Source organism: Anomaloglossus baeobatrachus, chromosome 11, assembly GCF_048569485.1.
Source record: "Anomaloglossus baeobatrachus isolate aAnoBae1 chromosome 11, aAnoBae1.hap1, whole genome shotgun sequence".
In the NCBI taxonomy this organism is placed as follows: Eukaryota; Metazoa; Chordata; class Amphibia; order Anura; family Aromobatidae; genus Anomaloglossus; species Anomaloglossus baeobatrachus.
Window position 1 is genome coordinate 59510381 of NC_134363.1, and position 20836 is coordinate 59531216.

At 50.4% G+C, this 20836-nt stretch overlaps 1 protein-coding gene across 7 annotated transcripts in view; it reads right to left on the minus strand.

The window, feature by feature from the left end:
• The window catches only part of PPP1R12C (protein phosphatase 1 regulatory subunit 12C), a 173873-nt gene that overhangs the window by 82593 nt on the left and 70444 nt on the right, over positions 1-20836 (minus strand). For all 7 annotated transcript variants that reach the window (XM_075327848.1, XM_075327845.1, XM_075327849.1 and 4 more), the window contains exons 7-8: positions 19278-19366; positions 16759-16898 (exon numbers count right to left, since the gene is read on the minus strand). In XM_075327848.1, coding sequence (XP_075183963.1) covers positions 16759-16898; positions 19278-19366 — 229 coding nt within the window. The remainder of the gene's footprint in view (positions 1-16758; positions 16899-19277; positions 19367-20836) is intronic.

The window sequence follows — 20836 nt, forward strand, 5'->3', positions numbered from 1 at the left end:
TTTTCATGACGCTTCTTTTTCAGGTGTTCAATACTTTTTCCCTGTGCTTTCTCATTATAAGGCTCTGTTCACACTAGAAAGAAGGGAATTTTGTTTACTTACCGTAAATTCCTTTTCTTCTAGCTCCTATTGGGAGACCCAGACAATTGACATCAGGGACAGGCCCTGCATCTAAAAGGTACTCTGTGTCCCCTTGGGGACGGCGCATGGAGCGCCTGTGTTACAGACGCTGCAGCGGCTGCTGTTTTTCTGTGACGACCGGGACTACCGCGCCGACCGCGCCTGTTCGTCGGCCGCGTTATTAAATTTAGTCCCCGGCTTCTGCGGCCTAGTACCATAACTCCCGCCCCCGGGCCTGCCAGTCAGGGGTAAGGGCGGGACGGTCGACTGGACGTCGGCAGTGAGGGCTGGAGCATACTTAGGTGTTCTCCTCCCCCCTCACTGAGCACTGTGGGGCACCAGATTCCCGCACTTTATTAGTCACCGCCTACGGCTCCCTCCTCCCCTGAGAACTCTGGCAGCCATTGTTACAATCACTTCTGCCGGTGGAGGATTTCAGAACGAGCTCCACAGCTCTGGGAGGCCCAGGCAGGGAATCTGGTGGACACACAACCGCTTTGGGCGGTCGGTAAGCCACACCGGTTACCAGGTGCTGGCCCCCCTAGGGTGCCGAAGTGTATATATATATATATATATATATATATATATATATATATATATATATATATATATATATATATATATATATATATATATATATATATATATATATATATATATATATATATATATATATATATATATATATATATATATATATATATATATATATATTATACATTTTCTCTATTCGGCCGCATTATTTTGCTTTTGGCTATATACCCTCACTGATCACTCTCAGAGGAGACAACAGCATGTCGTCCGCAAAGAGCAACAGGCTTATTTTGCAACCTGTACCTCTTGTGCGGCTATGTTACCTGCAGGTTCCACCTACCCTCACTGTGTGCAATGCTCGGCCCCTGTGGCACTCACTCAGCCGGAGCCTCGGGCATTGGTGGGACCCTCGGCTCAGGTAGAACCGCCGGCTTCCACTGTCCAGGTGGCAGGGACAGAGTTTGCAGTTTTGGCTGAGAAACTCTCTGAGTCGCTTTCACAGTCCATGGCTCAGTCTATGGACAAATGGTCTGCTAAGATACTAGAAGCCTTGCAGTCCAGATCGGTAACACAGGCCCAGGGCACTGTGAGTTCATCGCCCCCAGGCCCCTCTCGGTCGGCGCAGCAAAGTGCTCCTGGGGTGACACCTAGGTCCCACGGTGAGGACTCCGACACGGACCGCAGTCCCAGACCGGCTAAGCGGGCTCGCTGGGAACCTTCCCCGACTTAATCACGCTGTTCGGGGTCTCAGCATGAGGACTCTCTGGAGGATGAAGCGGAGGTCGCAGCTCAGGGCTCTGATCCTGACGTTGCTCTCAATCTTGATACACCTGAAGGGGACGCCATAGTAAATGACCTTATAGCGTCCATCAACCAGGTGCTAGATCTTTCTCCCCCACCTCCACCTATAGAGGAGTCGGCTTCACAGCAGGAGAAACACCAGTTTAGGTTTCCCAAACCAGTGAGGGTATATAGCCAAAAGCAAAATAATGCGGCCGAACAGAGAAAATGTATACAATATATATATATATATATATATATATATATATATATATATATATATATATATATATATATATTATATATATATATATATATACACACTTCGGCACCCTAGGGGGGCCAGCACCTGGTAACCGGTGTGGCTTACCGACTGCCCAAAGCGGTTGTGTGTCCACCAGATTCCCTGCCTGGCCTCCCAGAGCTGTGGAGCTCGTTCTGAAATCCTCCACCGGCAGAAGTGATTGTAACAATGGCTGCCAGAGTTCTCAGGGGAGGAGGGAGCCGTGGGCGGTGACTAATAAAGTGCGGGAATCTGGTGCCCCACAGTGCTCAGTGAGGGGGGAGGAGAACACCTAAGTATGCTCCAGCCCTCACTGCCGACGTCCAGTCGACCGTCCCGCCCTTACCCCTGACTGGCAGGCCCGGGGGCGGGAGTTATGGTACTAGGCCGCAGAAGCCGGGGACTAAATTTAATAACGCGGCCGACGAACAGGCGCGGTCGGCGCGGTAGTCCCGGTCATCACAGAAAAAACAGCAGCCGCTGCAGCGTCTGTAACACAGGCGCTCCATGCGCCGTCCCCAAGGGGACACAGAGTACCTTTTAGATGCAGAGCCTGTCCCTGATGTCAATTGTCTGGGTCTCCCAATGGAGCGACAAAGAAAAGGATTTTGCTCAAGAAATTTCTTGAGTCTCTGAAAGATTAGTGCACTTGTGGTAAAAAAATGCACTGAAAACCGCATGCGTTTTTGGTGCGTTATTTTCCACAGGCTGATCCCTGTGTTTTTTTACCATTATCTATGGCAAAAAAACGCAGGTACCTGCAGAAAAGAAGTGACATGCTCATTCTTTTTCTCAAAAAATTCTGCAAAAAGAATGTTCTTGAGAAAAATAAAGAAAAAAAACAAACAAAAAAACAGTGTACGCACAGCTATATTTTTTTTATATCTATCTATAGTTTATTGCGGAAGTGAATACATCCTCCACATTTTTTTAAAAATTTTTTTTTATATTTTATATCTTTTTAGGGAACAAACAATTAAGAGCTGACACGAAGTGTAAATTTGCTGCCCTTCAAATAACTCGATACAGCCACTATGTCTAAACCGATGGCAAAAAAGTGAGTACAGCCCTAAGTGAAAATGGACAACTTTTTGCACAATTAGCCATTTTCTCGACCGCTATATATAGATTATACACATATATACATACATACATACATATATCTAAAAAATGTAAATGTAATATTTATAATATATATTTTTATTCTTATATATATATATTATATAAATATAATATTTGTAATATATGTATTTATATTTTTATTCACACACATACATATATAAAAAATGTAAATGTAATATTTATAATATATATTTTTATTCTTTTATATATATTATATAAATATAATATTTGTAATATATGTACCGTATTTTTCGCTTTATAAGACGCACCGGAATATAAGACGCACCCCAAACTTAGACATAAAAAAGGTAAAAAAAAGAAAAATGGGGTCCGTCTTATACTCCGGTGTTCTCTTACCGGAGGGGGGCAGCAGTGGTGGTGAAGCGGGGTCACAGGAGGCACAGGTTGTGCTGGCAGGCGCGGCAGGTCAGTGGCAGCGGGGTCCGTGGTTGCAGGTGCCGTGGTTGCAGGCGCGGTGGCGTCCGCGGTGGCAGGATCCGTGGGGTCCGTGGTGGCGGCAGCAGCCGTGGCGTGTGAGCCGTGCAGCAGGCCGGTGCAGTGAGTGTCCGCGGTCCCGGCTCAGTGGTGGCAGCGGCGGCGGCAACTGCTCAGTGGTGGCAGCGGCAGGGACTGCTCAGTGGTGGCAGCGGCAGGGACTGCTCAGTGGTGGCGTGTGTCCGCGGTCCCGGTTCAGTGGTGGCAGCGGCGGCGGCGGCTCAGTGGTGGGAGCGGCGGCAACTGCTCAGTGGTGGCAGCGGCAGGGACTGCTCAGTGGTGGCGTGTGTCCGCGGTCCCGGTTCAGTGGTGGCAGCGGCGGCTCAGTAGTGGGAGCGGCGGCGACGGCTCAGTGGTGGAGTGTGTCCGCGGTCCCGATTCAAGTAATGGCGCCCGGAGCGACGCATGCGCAGATGGAGCTCTCATCCAAGGGCTCCATCTGCGCACGCGCTGACTCCCGGAGCAGCGCGTGCGCAGATGGAGCTCTCATCCAAGAGCTCCACCGGCGCCATCATTTGAAAGTGGGACCGCGGACAACTGGTAAGCTGCACAGCCGCCCGCCCCGCATGCACAGAGTGGCAGCCAGCAGGCTGCCCGCCCACCCCGCGTACAAGCCGCCGGGTACCTGTGCTTGCGTGCGGTGGCAGCCGGGTACCCATGGCTGTGTGCGGGCGGCAGATGGGTGACTGTGTGAGGGCGGCAGCCGAGTACCTGCACGGGCACCCGACTGCCGCTCGCACACAGCACCCGGCTGCCGCCCGCACACAGCCATGGGTACCCGTCTGCCACCGCATGCAAGCACAGGTACCTGGCTGCCGACCCCACACAGCACCCGCTGCCGCCCGTACACAGCCACGGGTACCCGGCTGCCGCTGCATGCAAGTACAGGTACCCGGGCGCTTGCATGCAGCCACAGGCACCCGCCCGATCGCCTCAGACAGGACCCCCCCCCCCCCCCCCCGCTACCGCTTTATAAGACGCACCCCCCATTTTCCTCCCAAAATTTGGGGAGGAAAAGTGCGTCTTATAAAGCGAAAAATACGGTATTTATATTTTTATTCACACACACATATATATATAAATGTAATTGTAATATTTATAATATATATATTTTTATTATTTTATATATATTATATAAATATAATTGTAATATATGTATTTATAATTTTTATTCACACATATACATATATAAAGAGAATTTTGTTTACTTACCGTAAATTCTTTTTCTTATAGTTCCGACATGGGAGACCCAGACCATGGGTGTATAGCTTCTGCCTCCGGAGGACACACAAAGTACTACACTAAAAAGTGTAGCTCCTCCCTCCGAGCATATACACCCCCTGGATGACCAAATCTAGCCAGTTTAGTGCAAAAGCTGAAGGAGGACATCCACCCACAAGTAGAGATAGAGTAAAACCCGGAATAACCGGAACCTCTGTCTACAACAACAGCCGGTGAAAACACACGGAACAAGAACTGCAAACAGGCAACAGGGAGGGTGCTGGGTCTCCCATGTCGGAACTATAAGAAAAAGAATTTACGGTAAGTAAACAAAGAAGGGAATTTTGTTTACTTACCGTAAATTCCTTTTCTTCTAGCTCCTATTGGGAGACCCAGACAATTGGGTGTATAGCTTCTGCCTCCGGAGGCCACACAAAGTATTACACTTAAAAGTGTAAACCCCTCCCCTCTGCCTATACACCCCCCCGTGCATCACGGGCTCCTCAGTTTTGGTGCAAAAGCAGGAAGGAGGAAACTTATAAATTGGTCTAAGGTAAATTCAATCCGAAGGATGTTCGGAGAACTGAAAACCATGAACCCAGAACAATTCAACATGAACAACATGTGTACACAAAAGAACAACAGCCCGAAGGGAACAGGGGCGGGTGCTGGGTCTCCCAATAGGAGCTAGAAGAAAAGGAATTTACGGTAAGTAAACAAAATTCCCTTCTTCTTTGTCGCTCCATTGGGAGACCCAGACAATTGGGACGTCCAAAAGCAGTCCCTGGGTGGGTAAAAGAATACCTCGGTAATAGAGCCGTAAAACGGCCCCTTCCTACAGGTGGGCTACCGCCGCCTGAAGGACTCGCCTACCTAGGCTGGCATCTGCCGAAGCGTAGGTATGCACCTGATAGTGTTTCGTGAAAGTGTGCAGACTCGACCAGGTAGCCGCCTGACACACCTGCTGAGCCATAGCCTGGTGCCGCAATGCCCAGGACGCACCCACGGCTCTGGTAGAATGGGCTTTCAGCCCTGAAGGAACCGGAAGCACCGAAGAACGGTAAGCCTCAAGAATTGGTTCCTTGATCCACCGAGCCAAGGTTGACTTGGAAGCCTGCGACCCTTTACGCTGGCCAGCGACAAGGACAAAGAGCGCATCCGAGCAGTGCAGGGGCGCCGTATGAGAAATGTAGAGTCTAAGTGCTCTCACAAGATCTAACAAGTGCAAATCCTTTTCACATTGGTGAACTGGATGAGGGCAAAAAGAAGGTAAGGAGATATCCTGATTGAGATGAAAAGGGGATACCACCTTAGGGAGAAATTCCGGGACCGGACGCAGAACCACCTTGTCCTGGTGAAACACCAGGAAGGGGGCTTTGCATGACAGTGCAGCTAGCTCAGACACTCTCCGAAGTGATGTGACTGCCACTAGGAAGGCCACCTTCTGTGAAAGGCGTGAAAGAGAAATATCTCTCATTGGCTCGAAAGGTGGTTTCTGAAGAGCCGTTAGCACTTTGTTCAGATCCCAGGGTTCTATCGGGCGCTTGTAAGGAGGGACAATGTGGCAAACCCCCTGCAGGAACGTGCGTACCTGCGGAAGCCTGGCTAGACGCTTTTGAAAAAAAAACACAGAGAGCGCCGAGACTTGTCCCTTAAGAGAGCCGAGAGACAAACCCTTTTCCATTCCGGATTGAAGGAAGGACAGAAAAGTGGGCAAGGCAAATGGCCAGGGAGTAAAACCCTGATCAGAGCACCAGGATAAGAAGATCCTCCACGTCCTGTGGTAGATCTTGGCGGACGTTGGTTTCCTGGCCTGTCTCATAGTGGCAATGACCTCTTGAGATAACCCTGAAGACGCTAGGATCCAGGACTCAATGGCCACACAGTCAGGTTGAGGGCCGCAGAATTCAGATGGAAAAATGGCCCTTGAGACAGTAAGTCTGGACGGTCTGGTAGTGCCCACGGTTGACCCACCGTGAGATGCCACAGATCCGGGTACCATGACCTCCTCGGCCAGTCTGGGGCGATGAGGATGGCGCGGCGGCATTCGGACCTGATCTTGCGTAATACTCTGGGCAGCAGTGCCAGAGGAGGAAATACATAAGGCAGCCGAAACGGTGACCAATCCTGAACTAATGCGTCTGCCGCCAGAGCTCTGTGATCTTGAGACCGTGCCATGAATGCCGGGACCTTGTTGTTGTGCCGGGACGCCATTAGGTCGACGTCCGGCTTCCCCCAGCGGCAACAGATCTCTTGAAACACGTCCGGGTGAAGAGACCATTCCCCTGCGTCCATGCCCTGGCGACTGAGAAAGTCTGCTTCCCAGTTTTCTACGCCCGGGATGTGAACTGCGGAGATGGTGGAGGCTGTGGTTTCCACCCACAGCAGAATCCGCCGAACTTCCTGGAAGGCTTGCCGACTGCGTGTGCCGCCTTGGTGGTTGATGTATGCCACCGCCGTGGTGTTGTCCGACTGAATTCGGATCTGCCTGCCTTCCAGCCACGGCTGGAACGCCTTTAGGGCTAGATACACTGCCCTTATCTCCAGAACATTGATCTGAAGGGAGGACTCTGGCTGAGTCCAGGTACCCTGAGCCCTGTGGTGGAGGAACACCGCTCCCCACCCTGACAGACTCGCGTCCGTCGTGACCACAGCCCAGGATGGGGGTAGGAATGATTTCCCCTTCGACAAAGAAGTGGGAAGACGCCACCACTGAAGGGAGGCCTTGGCTGCCCGAGAAAGGGAGACGTTCCTGTCGAGGGACGTCGACTTCCTGTCCCATTTGCGGAGAATGTCCCATTGAAGTGGACGCAGATGAAACTGCGCAAATGGAACTGCCTCCATTGCTGCCACCATCTTCCCTAGGAAGTGCATGAGGCGCCTCAAGGGGTGCGACTGGGCTCGAAGGAGAGATTGCACCCCTGTCCGTAGTGAACGCTGTTTGTCCAGCGGAAGTTTCACTATCGCTGAGAGAGTATGAAACTCCATCCCGAGATATGTCAGCGATTGGGTCGGTGTCAATTTTGACTTTGGAAAATTGATGATCCACCCGAATCTCTGGAGAGTCTCCAGAGCAATGTTCAGGCTGCGTTGGCATGCCACCCGAGAGGGGGCCTTGACAAGGAGATCGTCTAAGTAAGGGATCACCGAGTGTCCCTGAGAGTGTAGGACCGCCACCACGGATGCCATGACCTTGGTGAAGACCCGTGGGGCTGTCGCCAGGCCGAAAGGCAGTGCCACGAACTGAAGGTGTTCGTCCCCGATGACGAAACGCAGGAAGCGCTGATGCTCTGGTGCAATCGGCACGTGGAGATAAGCATCCCTGATGTCGATTGATGCTAGGAAGTCTCCTTGGGACATCGAGGCGATGACGGAGCGGAGTGATTCCATCCGGAACCGCCTGGTTTTCACGTGTCTGTTGAGCAGTTTGAGGTCCAGAACGGGACGGAAAGATCCGTCCTTTTTTGGCACCACAAACAAGTTGGAGTAAAAACCGTGACCCCATTGCTGAAGGGGAACAGGGATCACCACTCCTTCTGCCTTCAGAGTGCTCACCGCCTGAAGAAGAGCATCGGCTCGCTCGGGGGGCGGAGATGTTCTGAAGAAACGAGTCGGAGGACGAGAGCGGAACTCTATCCTGTAACCGTGAGACAGAATGTCTCTCACCCATCGGTCTTGGACATGTGGCAACCAGGCGTCGCAAAAGCGGGAGAGCCTGCCACCGACCGAGGATGCGGTTTGGGGAGGCCGAAAGTCATGAGGAGGCCGCTTTGGGAGCGGTTCCTCCGGCGGTCTTTTTAGGACGTGACTTAGACCGCCATGAATCAGAGTTCCTCTGACCCTTCTGTGGCCTGTTGGACGAGGAGAATTGAGACCTGGCTGCGGGCCGAAAGGACCGAAATCTCGATTGTACGTTCCGTTGTTGAGGTCTGTTTGGTTTGGACTGGGGTAAGGACGAGTCCTTTCCCTTGGATTGTTTAATGATTTCATCCAATTGCTCGCCAAACAGGCGGTCGCCAGAAAATGGCAAACCGGTTAAGAACTTTTTGGAAGCAGAGTCTGCCTTCCATTCACGTAGCCACATGGCCCTGCGGACTGCCACCGAATTGGCGGATGCTACCGCCGTACGGCTCGCAGAGTCCAGGACAGCATTCATTGCGTAGGACGCAAATGCCGACGCCTGAGAGGTTAAGGACACAACCTGCGGAGTAGAGGCACGTGTGACTGCATTAATCTCAGACTGACAGGCTGAGATAGCTTGGAGTGCCCATACGGCTGCGAATGCCGGAGCAAAGGACGCGCCGATAGCTTCATAGATGGATTTCATCAGGAGCTCTATCTGCCTGTCAGTGGCATCCTTGAGTGATGCACCGTCTGCCACTGCCACTATGGATCTAGCCGCCAGTCTAGAGATTGGAGGATCCACCTTGGGACACTGAGCCCAACCCTTGACTACGTCAGGGGGGAAGGGATAACGTGTGTCATTAAGGCGCTTAGTAAAGCGCTTATCTGGATAAACACGGTGTTTCTGGACTGTATCTCTGAAGTCGGAGTGCTCAAGAAACGCACTCCGTGTACGTTTGGGAAACCTAAAATGGAACTTCTCCTGCTGAGAAGCTGACTCCTCAATCTGAGGAGTTGGAGGAGAAAGATCCAACACCTGATTGATGGACGCTATAAGGTCGTTCACTATGGCATCCCCTTCAGGTGTATCAAGGTTGAGAGCGGCGTCAGAATCAGAGCCCTGATCTGCCACCTCCGTTTCATCATCCAGAGAGTCCTCATGCTGAGACCCTGAACAGTGTGATGAAGTCGAGGGAAGCTCCCTGCGAGCCCGCTTAGCCGGTCTGGGACTGCGGTCCGTGTCGGAGTCCTCACCGTGGGACCTATGAGTCGCCCCAGGAGCACTTTGCTGCGCCGACCGAGGGGGGGGAAAAGGTTCAACAGTGTCCGGGGCTTGTGTTACAGGTCTGGACTGCAAAGCTTCTAGTATCTTAGCAGACCATTTATCCATAGACTCAGAAAGTTTGTCAGCGAATACTGCAAACTCTGTCCCTGTCACCTGGACAGTGGCAGCAGGTGGTTCCACCTGGGCCGAGGGCCCCACCAGTGTCAGAGGCTCCGGCTGAGTGAGTGTCACAGGGGCCGAGCATTGCACACAATGAGGGTAGGTGGAACCTGCAGGTAGCATAGCCGCACATGAGGTACAGGTTGCAAAGTAAGCCTGTGCCTTGGCACCCTTGCTTTTTGCGGACGACATGCTGTTGTCTCCTCTTAGAGCAATCAGAGAGGGTATATAGCCAAAGCAATAGTGTGGCCGTACAGCGTAAATGTATACAATATAAGCATATAAATATACACTTCGGCACCCAGGGGGGCAAGCACCTAGTAACAGGTGCTGCTTACCAACCGCCCTCAGCGTTTGTGTGATCACCAGATTCCCTGCCTGGGCCTCCTAGAGCTGTTGGAGCTCGTCTCTGAAGTTCTCCAGCGTCAGAAGTGCTGATAGGAATGGCTGCCAGCGTTCTGAGAGGAGGAGGGGGCCGTGGGCGTGCCTTAGAAAGTGCGGGAATCTGGTGCCCCACGGTGCTCAGTGAGGGGGGAGGAGGATACAAAGTATGCTCCAGCCCTCAGCGCTGACGTCCAGTGCAGCGTCCCGCCCTTACCCCTGACTGGCAGGCCTGGGGGCGGGAATATGCGGTACTAGGCCGCAAAAGCCGGGGACTAAAGTTAAAAGCGCGGCCGGCAAACAAGCGCGGTCAGCGCGGTAGTCCCGGCGCACAAACACAACCAGCAGCTGCTGCAGCGTCCATTAGACAGGCGCTCTATGCGCCGTCCCCAAGGGGACACAGAGTACCTCAGAGGAGCAGGGCCTGTCCCTGACGATACCCGGTCTCCTGTCCAGCAGATTCCCCCAGGGGCTGCGGAGGGAGCACGGTCCCAGTGCCTGGTGACCGGTTAGGATCCCACTTCACCCAGAGCCCCTAAGGGATGGGGAAGGAAAACGGCATGTGGCTCCTGCCTGTGTACCCGCAATGGGTACCTTAACCTTAACAGCACCGCCGACCAGAGTGGGGTGAGAAGGGAGCATGCCGGGGGCCCTGTTATGGGCCCTCTTTTCTTCCATCCGATATAGTCAGCAGCTGCTGCTGACTAAATTGTGGAGCTTGCGTGCATGTGTGCCTCCTTCAACACAAAGCATAAAAACTGAGGAGCCCGTGATGCACGGGGGGGTGTATAGGCAGAGGGGAGGGGTTTACACTTTTAAGTGTAATACTTTGTGTGGCCTCCGGAGGCAGAAGCTATACACCCAATTGTCTGGGTCTCCCAATGGAGCGACAAAGAAATTCTCTTTTTCTTCATCGTTCCTTATGGGAGACCCAGACCATGGGACGTCTCAAAGCAGTCCATGGGTGGGAAATAAACAGAAAACTGAGAAGTAGGCAAAACCTAACTTCACAAATGGGCGACAGCCGCCTGAAGGATGCGTCTGCCCAAGCCCGCATCTGCCGAAGCATGAGCATGCACTTGGTAGTGTTTTGAAAAGGTGTGCAGACTAGACCAAGTGGCAGCCTGACAGACCTGCTGAGCCGTAGCCTGGTGCCTGAAAGCCCAAGAGGCACCGACAGCTCTGGTCGAGTGCGCCTTAATCCCCGGCGGGGGAGGCACCTGAGAACATTCGTAGGCATCGGATATGGCCGACCTAATCCAACGAGCTAGGGTCGGTTTAGAAGCCGAGAGACCCTTGCGCTGACCTGTGGTCAGCACAAAAAGAGAGGTGCACCGCCTAAGAGCAGCGGTGCGTGACACATAGATCCGGAGCGCCCGCACCAAATCTAAAGTATGCAACGCTTTCTCAAAGCGATGCACAGGGGCCGGACAAAGGGAAGGCAATGAAATGTCCTGGTTAAGGTGGAAAGGAGACACCACCTTAGGGAGAAAGTCCGGAGTCGGACGGAGAACCACCTTGTCTTGGTGAAAAACCAAAAAGGGTGACTCCGAAGAGAGCGCAGCCAAATCAGAGACTCTCCTGAGAGAAGTTATGGCCACCAGAAAGACCACTTTCTGTGAAAGTCGAAACAAAGAAACCTCCCTAAGAGGCTCAAAGGGGGGTTTCTGTAAGGCCGTGAGGACCAGATTAAGGTCCCAGGGATCCAAAGGCCGCCGGTAAAGAGGAATGATGTGAGATGCGCCCTGCATGAAGGTGCGCACCTGGGCCAGTCGGGCGATACGCCGCTGGAACAACACTGACAGAGCCGAAACCTGTCCCTTGAGGGAATTGAGGGATAGTCCTAGCTGCAGACCGGACTGTAGAAAGGACAGGATGGTCGGCAAGGAAAACGGCCAAGGAGCATGGCCGGAAGAGCGACACCAGGACAGGAAAATTCTCCAAGTCCTGTGGTAAATCCAGGCAGAGGAAGACTTCCGAGCCTGAGCCAAAGTGGAGATGACCTCGGAAGGAATGCCTGAAGCCGTCAGGATCCAGGACTCAAGAGCCATGCCGTCAATCTGAGAGCCGCAGAATTCTGGCGGAAAAACGGACCTTGTGAGAGAAGGTCTGGGCGGTCCGGGAGATGCCACGGCACCTCTACGGACAGACGGAGCAGGTCTGGGTACCAAGCTCGCCTGGGCCAGTCTGGAGCAATGATTATGACCCGACGGCCCTCCATTCTGATCTTGCGCAGGACTCTGGGCAAGAGAGCTAGAGGGGGAAACACGTAGGCCAGATGGAACTGGGACTAATCCTGAACCAGCGCGTCCGCTGCCAAGGCCTGAGGATCGTGGGAGCGAGCCACGTAAACCGGAACCTTGTTGTTGTGCCGGGATGCCATTAGATCCACTTCCGGAGTGCCCCACTTGCGACAGATTGACCGGAACACTGCCGGATGCAGGGCCCACTCGGTTTGACGGCTGAGAAAATCTGCCTCCCAGTTTTCTACGCCTGGGATGTGGACTGCGGATATGGTGGACTTGGAGTCCTCCGTCCACTGAAGGATACGTTGAACTTCCAACATTGCTAGGCGGCTGCGAGTCCCGCCCTGGTGATTGATGTAGGCAACTGCTATCGCGTTGTCTGACTGGACTCGAATGTGCTTGCCCGCCAACAGGTGGTGAAAGGCTACGAGAGCTAGGAGCACAGCTCTGATTTCCAGCACATTGATCGAGAGGGCTGATTCGGACGGAGTCCAAGTGCCCTGTGCTCGGTGGTGGAGAAACACTGCTCCCCAGCCGGATAGACTGGCATTCGTGGTGAGAATCACCCAGGACGGGATCAGAAAGGAGCGTCCCTGGGACAGAGAGAGGGGCCGAAGCCACCACTGAAGAGAGCTCCTGGTCTGTGGCGACAGAGCCACTAGCCTGTGCAAGGAAGAGGTCCGCTTGTCCCAACAGCGGAGAATGTCCAGCTGCAGAGGACGCAGATGGAACTGGACAAAGGGAACCGCTTCCATTGACGCCACCATCTGACCCAGCACCTGCATGAGGTGCCTGATGGAATGACGGCGGGGCTTCAACAGAGAGTGCACCGCCAGATGAAGGGACTGCTGTTTGACTAAGGGCAGCTTCACAAGTGCCGGCAGAGTCTCGAATTGCATCCCTAGGTACGTAAGTTTCTGGGTCGGGGTCAGAGTGGACTTGGGCAGATTGACAAGCCACCCGAATTGAACAAGCGTGGCGAGAGTGAGCGAGACACTCCGCTGACAGTCTGCGCTGGATGAAGCCTTGACTAGAAGGTCGTCCAGGTAAGGAATCACTGCCAACCCCTGGAGGTGCAGAAACGCAACCACTGCTGCCATGACCTTGGTGAATACACGAGGGGCCGTGGCTAACCCGAAGGGGAGAGCCACGAATTGGAAATGTTCCTCTCCGATTGCAAAACGTAGCCAACGCTGGTGTGAAACTGCAATTGGCACATGCAGATAGGCATCTCTGATGTCGATGGATGCTAGAAAATCTCCTTGGGTCATTGAGGCAATGACTGATCGCAGAGATTCCATGCGAAAGTGCCGCACCTGAACATGCTTGTTGAGAAGCTTGAGATCCAGGATGGGCCGGAAGGAACCGTCCTTCTTGGGGACAAGGAAGAGGTTTGAGTAGAAACCTCTGAACCGTTCCCGGGCGGGAACCGGTACAATTACTCCGTTGGCCTGCAAGGATGCCACGGCCTGAGAGAAGGCGGCGGCTTTGGAGCAGGGGGGAGTGGACAGAAAAAATCTGTTTGGCGGGCTGGAAGAAAATTCTATCCTGTAGCCGTGGGAGATGATATCCCGCACCCACTGATCGGAGACGTGTTGAAACCACACGTCGCCAAAGTGGGAGAGCCTGCCACCGATCAAGGACGTTGCTGGCGCAGCCAGATAGTCAAGAGGCGGCTGCCTTAGTGGCAGCGGCTCCTCCGTTCTTCTGAGGACGCGGCTTCGTGCGCCAGCTGGGTTTTCGATCCTTGGCTGAGTTAGTGGACGAGGCTGAGGGCTTAGAGGATGACCAGTTAGAGGAACGAAAGGAACGAAACCTCGACTGGTTCCTGCCCTGGACAGGTTTCCTGGTTTTAGTTTGTGGCAAGGAAGTACTCTTCCCGCCAGTAGCTTCCTTAATAATTTCATCCAGTTGTTCACCGAACAGCCGGGACCCAGCAAAGGGGAGCCCAGCAAGGTACTTCTTGGAAGAAGCGTCTGCTTTCCACTCTCGAAGCCACAAGATCCTGCGGATCGCGAGGGAATTAGCGGAAGCCACCGCCGTGCGGTGATAAGCCTCCAGAATGGCAGACATGGCGTAGGCTGAAAAAGCCGAAGCCTGGGAAGTTAAGGCAACCATTTCGGGCATAGAGTCCCTGGTGAGGGAATGCATCTCCGCCAGAGAAGCAGAGACGGCCTTAAGAGCCCATACTGCTGCAAAAGACGGGGAGAACGAGGCCCCTGTCGCTTCATATACAGATTTGGCCAGAAGGTCAACCTGGCGGTCAGTGGAATCCTTAAGTGAGGTGCCATCCGCCACAGATACAACTGTCCAGGCTGAGATTCTAGACACCGGAGGATCTACCTTTGGTGAATGAGCCCACTCCTTGACCACCTCTGGTGGAAAGGGAAAACGGTCATCAGAACTACGCTTTGGGAAGCGTTTGTCAGGACAGGCCCTGGGCTTGGTCACAGTGGCCTGAAAACTGGAGTGGTTAAAAAACATACTCCTTGCTCTCTTAGGTGAGGTAAACTGGTGTTTTTCTACCAGAGAGGCTTGTTCCTCTGACACTGGTGGATTGAGGTCCAGTACGGAATTAATGGACGCAATCAAATCACTAACATCCGCATCACCTTCAGTTAGATCAATGGGGTACATAGAGGTAGCGTCCGAGCCCACAGTAAAGGCATCCTCCTCGCCCTGCGATTCAGCTCGTGAATCAGAGCCGTGGGACGAGGAAGGAGAAGAGTCCCTGTGTCTCCGTTTAGGAGGACGGGGTCTGGGAACAGATGAAAAATCCTCTGTGAGCTCTGCAGAGCGAGTCGGAGCAGCAGAGGCGCCCTGAGAAGGGGGCTGATGCATGGTCAGCAGAGTCCGGGACAGCTGTCCCATGGAGTCGGCAAAGGACTGGGAGATAGCTTTAGAAAACGATGCTACCCAAGCCGGGGGTTCAGCCACCGGGGCTGGAGCAGCCGGAGGGACCCCTGGGGAGACTCCAGGCTGAGGCACCACCATGTTAGAGCAGGTATCACAATGTGGATATGTGCTCAGTTCAGGCAGTATGAGCTTACATGCAGTGCATATAGAGTAAAGCCTTGCAGCCTTGCTCCTAGTGAGAGACATGTTCAGCAGTAAGGAACACACTCCTTCAGAATGACCCCCAGAGAGTGTACAAGAAAGTCCACAACCAGAGGTTGTGGCTTACCAGACCGTTTTGTGTGCCCTCCGGATTCCACAGCTTGGACCCCCAGACAGATGCAGAGCTGCAGCAGCCAGCGCCGATCAGTGTGTGAACGCTGATAAAATGGCGCCGGAGTGAGGAGGGGGGGCGGGGTTTAGTCCAAGAGCGGGAACCGGAGGGCCAAGGAGAAATACAGGGGAGGGAAACATCTCCTCAGAGAGGAGTGTCCTCCCCTGAGCTGAACGGCCGGTGGGCGGCGCCGCACTGTCCCCCTGCATGACTGACATGCAGGGGCAGTGAAAACGAAAGTAGGCCGCAGCCGAAGCCGGGGCCTAAATTTTACCATGCGGCCGACGAGCAGGCACCCTCGGCGCGGTTCTCAGGAGAAAACCAGAGAACCGGCCGGAAATCACAGCAAAGTTAAATAACACACTCTCCCCACAATAAATGTACAAGGGATCCCTCAATAACGTCTCAATACTTAGCTTATGAGACGCAGGGCCAGGTCCCTGAGGGATGAGCGCTCCGTCCGGCAGGGTCCTGAAAGGGCTGCGGATGGAGACCGGTCTCCTGCAAAGCAGTGAGAACCGTGATGGCTCCCACTTCAAGCCAGAGCCCGAGGGATGGTGAAGGAGCGCGGCATGTAAGGCTCCAGCCTTGTAAATCAACCTTAACAGCACCGCCGACACAGTGGGGTGAGAAGGGACATGTCGGGAGTCCAGCTTGGACCCGCTTTTCTTCCAAATCTTTGAAATCAAAAATCAGATGAGAATGCATGTGTGTGTGACCTCCTGAACACAAAGCATTGAACTGGCTAGATTTGGTCATCCAGGGGGTGTATATGCTCGGAGGGAGGAGCTACACTTTTTAGTGTAGTACTTTGTGTGTCCTCTGGAGGCAGAAGCTATACACCCATGGTCTGGGTCTCCCATAAGGAACGATGAAGAAATTATATATATATATATATATATATATATATATATATATATATTTAATATGTGTGAATAAAAATATAAATACATATATTACAATTATATTTATAATATATATAAAAGAATAAACATATATATTATAAATATTACATTTACATTTTTTATATATACACACACACACACACATATACATACATTATATATATATATATATATATATATATTACACATACCTACACACACACACATATATATATATATATAAATATATATATATATATATATATATATATATATATAAATAAATATTATATATAAACATAAATGCACGCACATTCACACATATAATACATATATGCACACACACACACACATTTAGAGTCTACTGGTAAAAATGTAGCATCTTATTTTCTCACCATTTATTGAGTCGTTGTCGTCTTCAGAGCTGGATGAGGTTTCCTCATCGCCAACAGTGATCATTCCTAAGGTCTTCCTCTCTTTTGACTGGTCTTGGACAGATATCTTTTCTTTGCTGCTCATTCGACACACGGAGCTTCTATAATTGAAAAACAAAGTAAAAAAATACCCATAAAGAAAGCCGATGACAGGAACGGTGACCAGAGTTGTTAGGCTACAATCAGACTATATAGCCGAGCCGGGGAACACACCGAGTGTCGGCACCGCACAGCTTCATGGACTACTCGCTCGTTATTTTCACAGCAGAAGGCAAAGGCAAAAAGTGTCATCACTGATGAAAATGACTAAAATAAAGGTGCAAAGATCACAGCTAGTGCCGCGCGTTCACAAAGGAGGAAAATCTGTATCTCACCTAAGAAGGATGGGGTCATATGGAAATGTAAAACGTGTGCGTCACTGTGAAAGAATTGCTAAAAGTGGCAAATTATAGCTAAGCCGTCAGCCGGACGTGGCACTAAAGATATTGACTATTAGTAAGAAAGGATTTAACCCCTTATATATCCATGATGAGCACTTGTTGCATAGATGCTGCTTCTGTACCAGAACAATCAGCTGTAACGCTGGACACTGTATTCTCACCGGTCCCAGCAGATTAACCCCCTTATATGCTTATGTCAAATGTGACAGTGGCACATAAGGAATCTGACAGAGGGAGAGTGCTCCATCAGTCAGCCCACCTACCCGTAACCACTATCCTCCCTATGACACATAGAATCACCACATAACTGAAGCTGTGAAGTGTGTGAAAACAAAAATGTGTGTAATTCCAAACTCATGGTCCGGATTGTTGTACAAATGACTGAACAATCCCAGGTTCAATTCCCAGATTTTTTACATAAAATACAGTAAGGCTATGTTATGTGCCCACATTGCATTTTTACGTGGAGAAAATCTGCACATAAAAACGCATGTTTTGGCAGGAAAAAAGCAGCTGGAAAAAAAAAACAAAAAACAAAAACACTTTTTATTGCGTTTGCACATTTTTTCCCATGCTTCTTTTTGTGTGTTTAGTTATGGCAACCATGGGGTTTCCTGCACTGTACCCCTGCTGTCATCAGCTAATCTTACAGCAATGACCCAGTTCTCGCTGCAGGGAGTGGTGCCTGCACCGCTCCCGGCAGTTTAACCCCCTAGATGCTGTGATCAGTGCGATCGCAACATTCAGGAGGCAGGAAGAGGAATCGCTTACTTCTGCCTGGGTCCCTGTAATGTGATCACAGGGATCAGATCACTGCTATGGTAACCCTGGGTTGTCATCATGACGACTCTGGGTTACTGAGGTATGGATTGCCTCACAGACCAGGACACCTCCGTCACCAGAGTTCCCTCCAGCAAGGTCCTGCGGTAAAGACCACGAGGCCTAGGTGCAGGGAACTCCAGTGACGTCACAAAGTGAACTGAGTTCATGCCGGCGAATCTGCAGGAAACCCTGGTGATCCGATGGCATGAACTCTATTCACCTTATGATGTCACTGGAGTTCCCTACAGTATGGCCCACAGTAAAGACCGCGAGATGAGGCTGCAGGAAACCCTGGTGATCCGCTGACATGAACTCTATTCACCTGGTGATGTCACTGGAGTTCCCTACAGTATGGCCCACGGTAAAGACCGTGAGATGAGGCGGCAGGAAACCCTGGTGATCCGCTGACATGAACTCTATTCACCTTGTGATGTCACTGGAGTTCCCTACAGTATGGCCCACGGTAAAGACCGCGAGATGAGGCTGCAGGGAACCCCAGTGACATAAAAAAAAGCACGTAAAAAACACACAAAAAAGCAACATGGACATTACACATTTTTTCCTGCATTTTTCACAGACTCCACTGAAGTCAATTGGTGAAAAAAGCAGGAAAAAAAAACAACACACAAACAATTGACTTTTTTTCCGCAACAAAAACTGCACGGGGAAAAAAAAAAAAAAAAAAAAAAGCAAAGTGGCACAGCAAGTCTGGATTCCCATAGACTTTCCTGGGATGATTTTTCTTTGCTTTTATTGAAAAAAAAAATCATGTAAAATGCAACGTGGGCACAAAGCCTAAAAGACAACATTATACAATAAGTAAAAATAGCATTTCTTTTAAATCTTTTACATATATAAGAAATGTGCCTTTGTCTAAAAGCAACAAATAAAAAATCCATCTTTCCCAGTAACAGCAGCAGGATGTGGAGCGGTGCGGAGGGTGCAGTATATCAGTATATACCGCTGCCGGTTATCAGCCAGTATTATGTTAGGTGAGGGTCTAGCTATGGATCCACACACCAGGTACTTACCGCTTTGTGCAGGGGGTCCGGTGATCCCAGAATCGCCCTCATCGTACAGACCGGTGCTTCAGTCCAGGATTCTCTATGCAAATTCTGCATGGAAAATCCGTGACTAATCCCCAGCTAATCTGCGGTCCGTGCACTGGCCTCACACCACCCCACGTGGAGTACAGCAATGCGCCACCATAAGGCTCACCTCCGGTGTTTACTGGTATTTACAGTCTGCTGGTCCATGCCTGTATCGATAACGGCCCTTTTAAGATTCGCCTCTTTCTCGCTCCGCAGCTACAAAAGATAAGCGATATATCAGTGAGATCAAACCATCCACACGCACATACCCAAAAATCAGCATTTAGACTCGGCCCTGATTGACTGTACACAGGCCGACCATATACCATTTACAAGGACGACTAACACTGATGGGAACAGAACGATTGTGTTCCCATCCCATTCCCATTCCCAACCATTCCCAGACAGCAGCATGTTGTTGGCAGCACACCGTCACTTCATACAAGGTGATGTGCTGCCGAGAACGAGGATTTTATGCCGGCATAAACCATCCTATTACCTGAAGTGCAATCATTTTGTGGTGGGGGTGCTCGGCAGAAATATTTGGGCAGAATTAGGAGACTTGCTGATTGCCAGCTTGTCTAAATGCAATTTAAAGTATAGGCCTTGTGCCCATGTTGCGGTTTTTCATGCGTTTTTCCCTTGCTTCTTTTAATTAATAAAGTAAGAATTGGCATACATAAATTCTGCATCACAATAGTGAATAATCGACACAATGTAATGTATTATGCAGAATAAGGACCACAGATTAAGACCAAATCGCTAATACAGTAGAACAAAAGAAAAAGAACAAGGGGCGATCAATTAGGTCTATATATTTTTTATTATAAAAGTGCGGACAGGTGAGGGGAGTCAGACCCGGTATACATCACTACAGTCAACATACACAAATTGTGCAAAGCATTTATAAAAAAGTCAAGATTGTAAATACATATGTACTATCAAGGTTACAATGCAATCTGCATAGGGCAATATTCACCAAAATATCCCTTACTAATTAACTGATACTCACTCATCCATATATGCACACATAGAGAGCACAGTATTATAGTTCGTTAGAAATCACAAGAACTACTCCAGTGTGAATATAAACCTATACCAAGGTAATTCTAATTGTTCTCTCTATGTGCGCGTAGGAACCGTGACAATCCAGACATATATCCAAGCGCAGAGCACGGAGCAGTTCATGAGAGTAGCAAAGTTCTCTCGTTAGTGTACAGAAATTATATGCCTAAAAAATTAGGCTCCCATAGATTTCTATGAGAGTGATGATAGTAAGGGTTATTAGCAGTTCATAAGGTAGCACAATTATCTAGTTATTGGGCAGAGAATACATGCCTAAAAAATTAGGCTTCCATAGATTTCTATGAGAGTGGTGATAATAAAGGCAATTACTTGATGTCCATGAATCATATAAAGCACTCCAGGCTCAGAACATGGAATACATAGGTCAGAAATACGAGACTATGGTTCACAAATCACTATACCAAAAGGTATCAATATAAGTCTCAATAATCCTTATATGAATGGTGACCATGAAAAAACACTAAAAATTACAAGTACAAAAGACCTGGAGCAGTCCATGAACAGGTGGCATACCTATACAGAATATCTTTCATCCATTGTTATAGTGTACAGAGGAAATTATATAGGATAGGGACACCATTCATATATGGGTTTTTATAA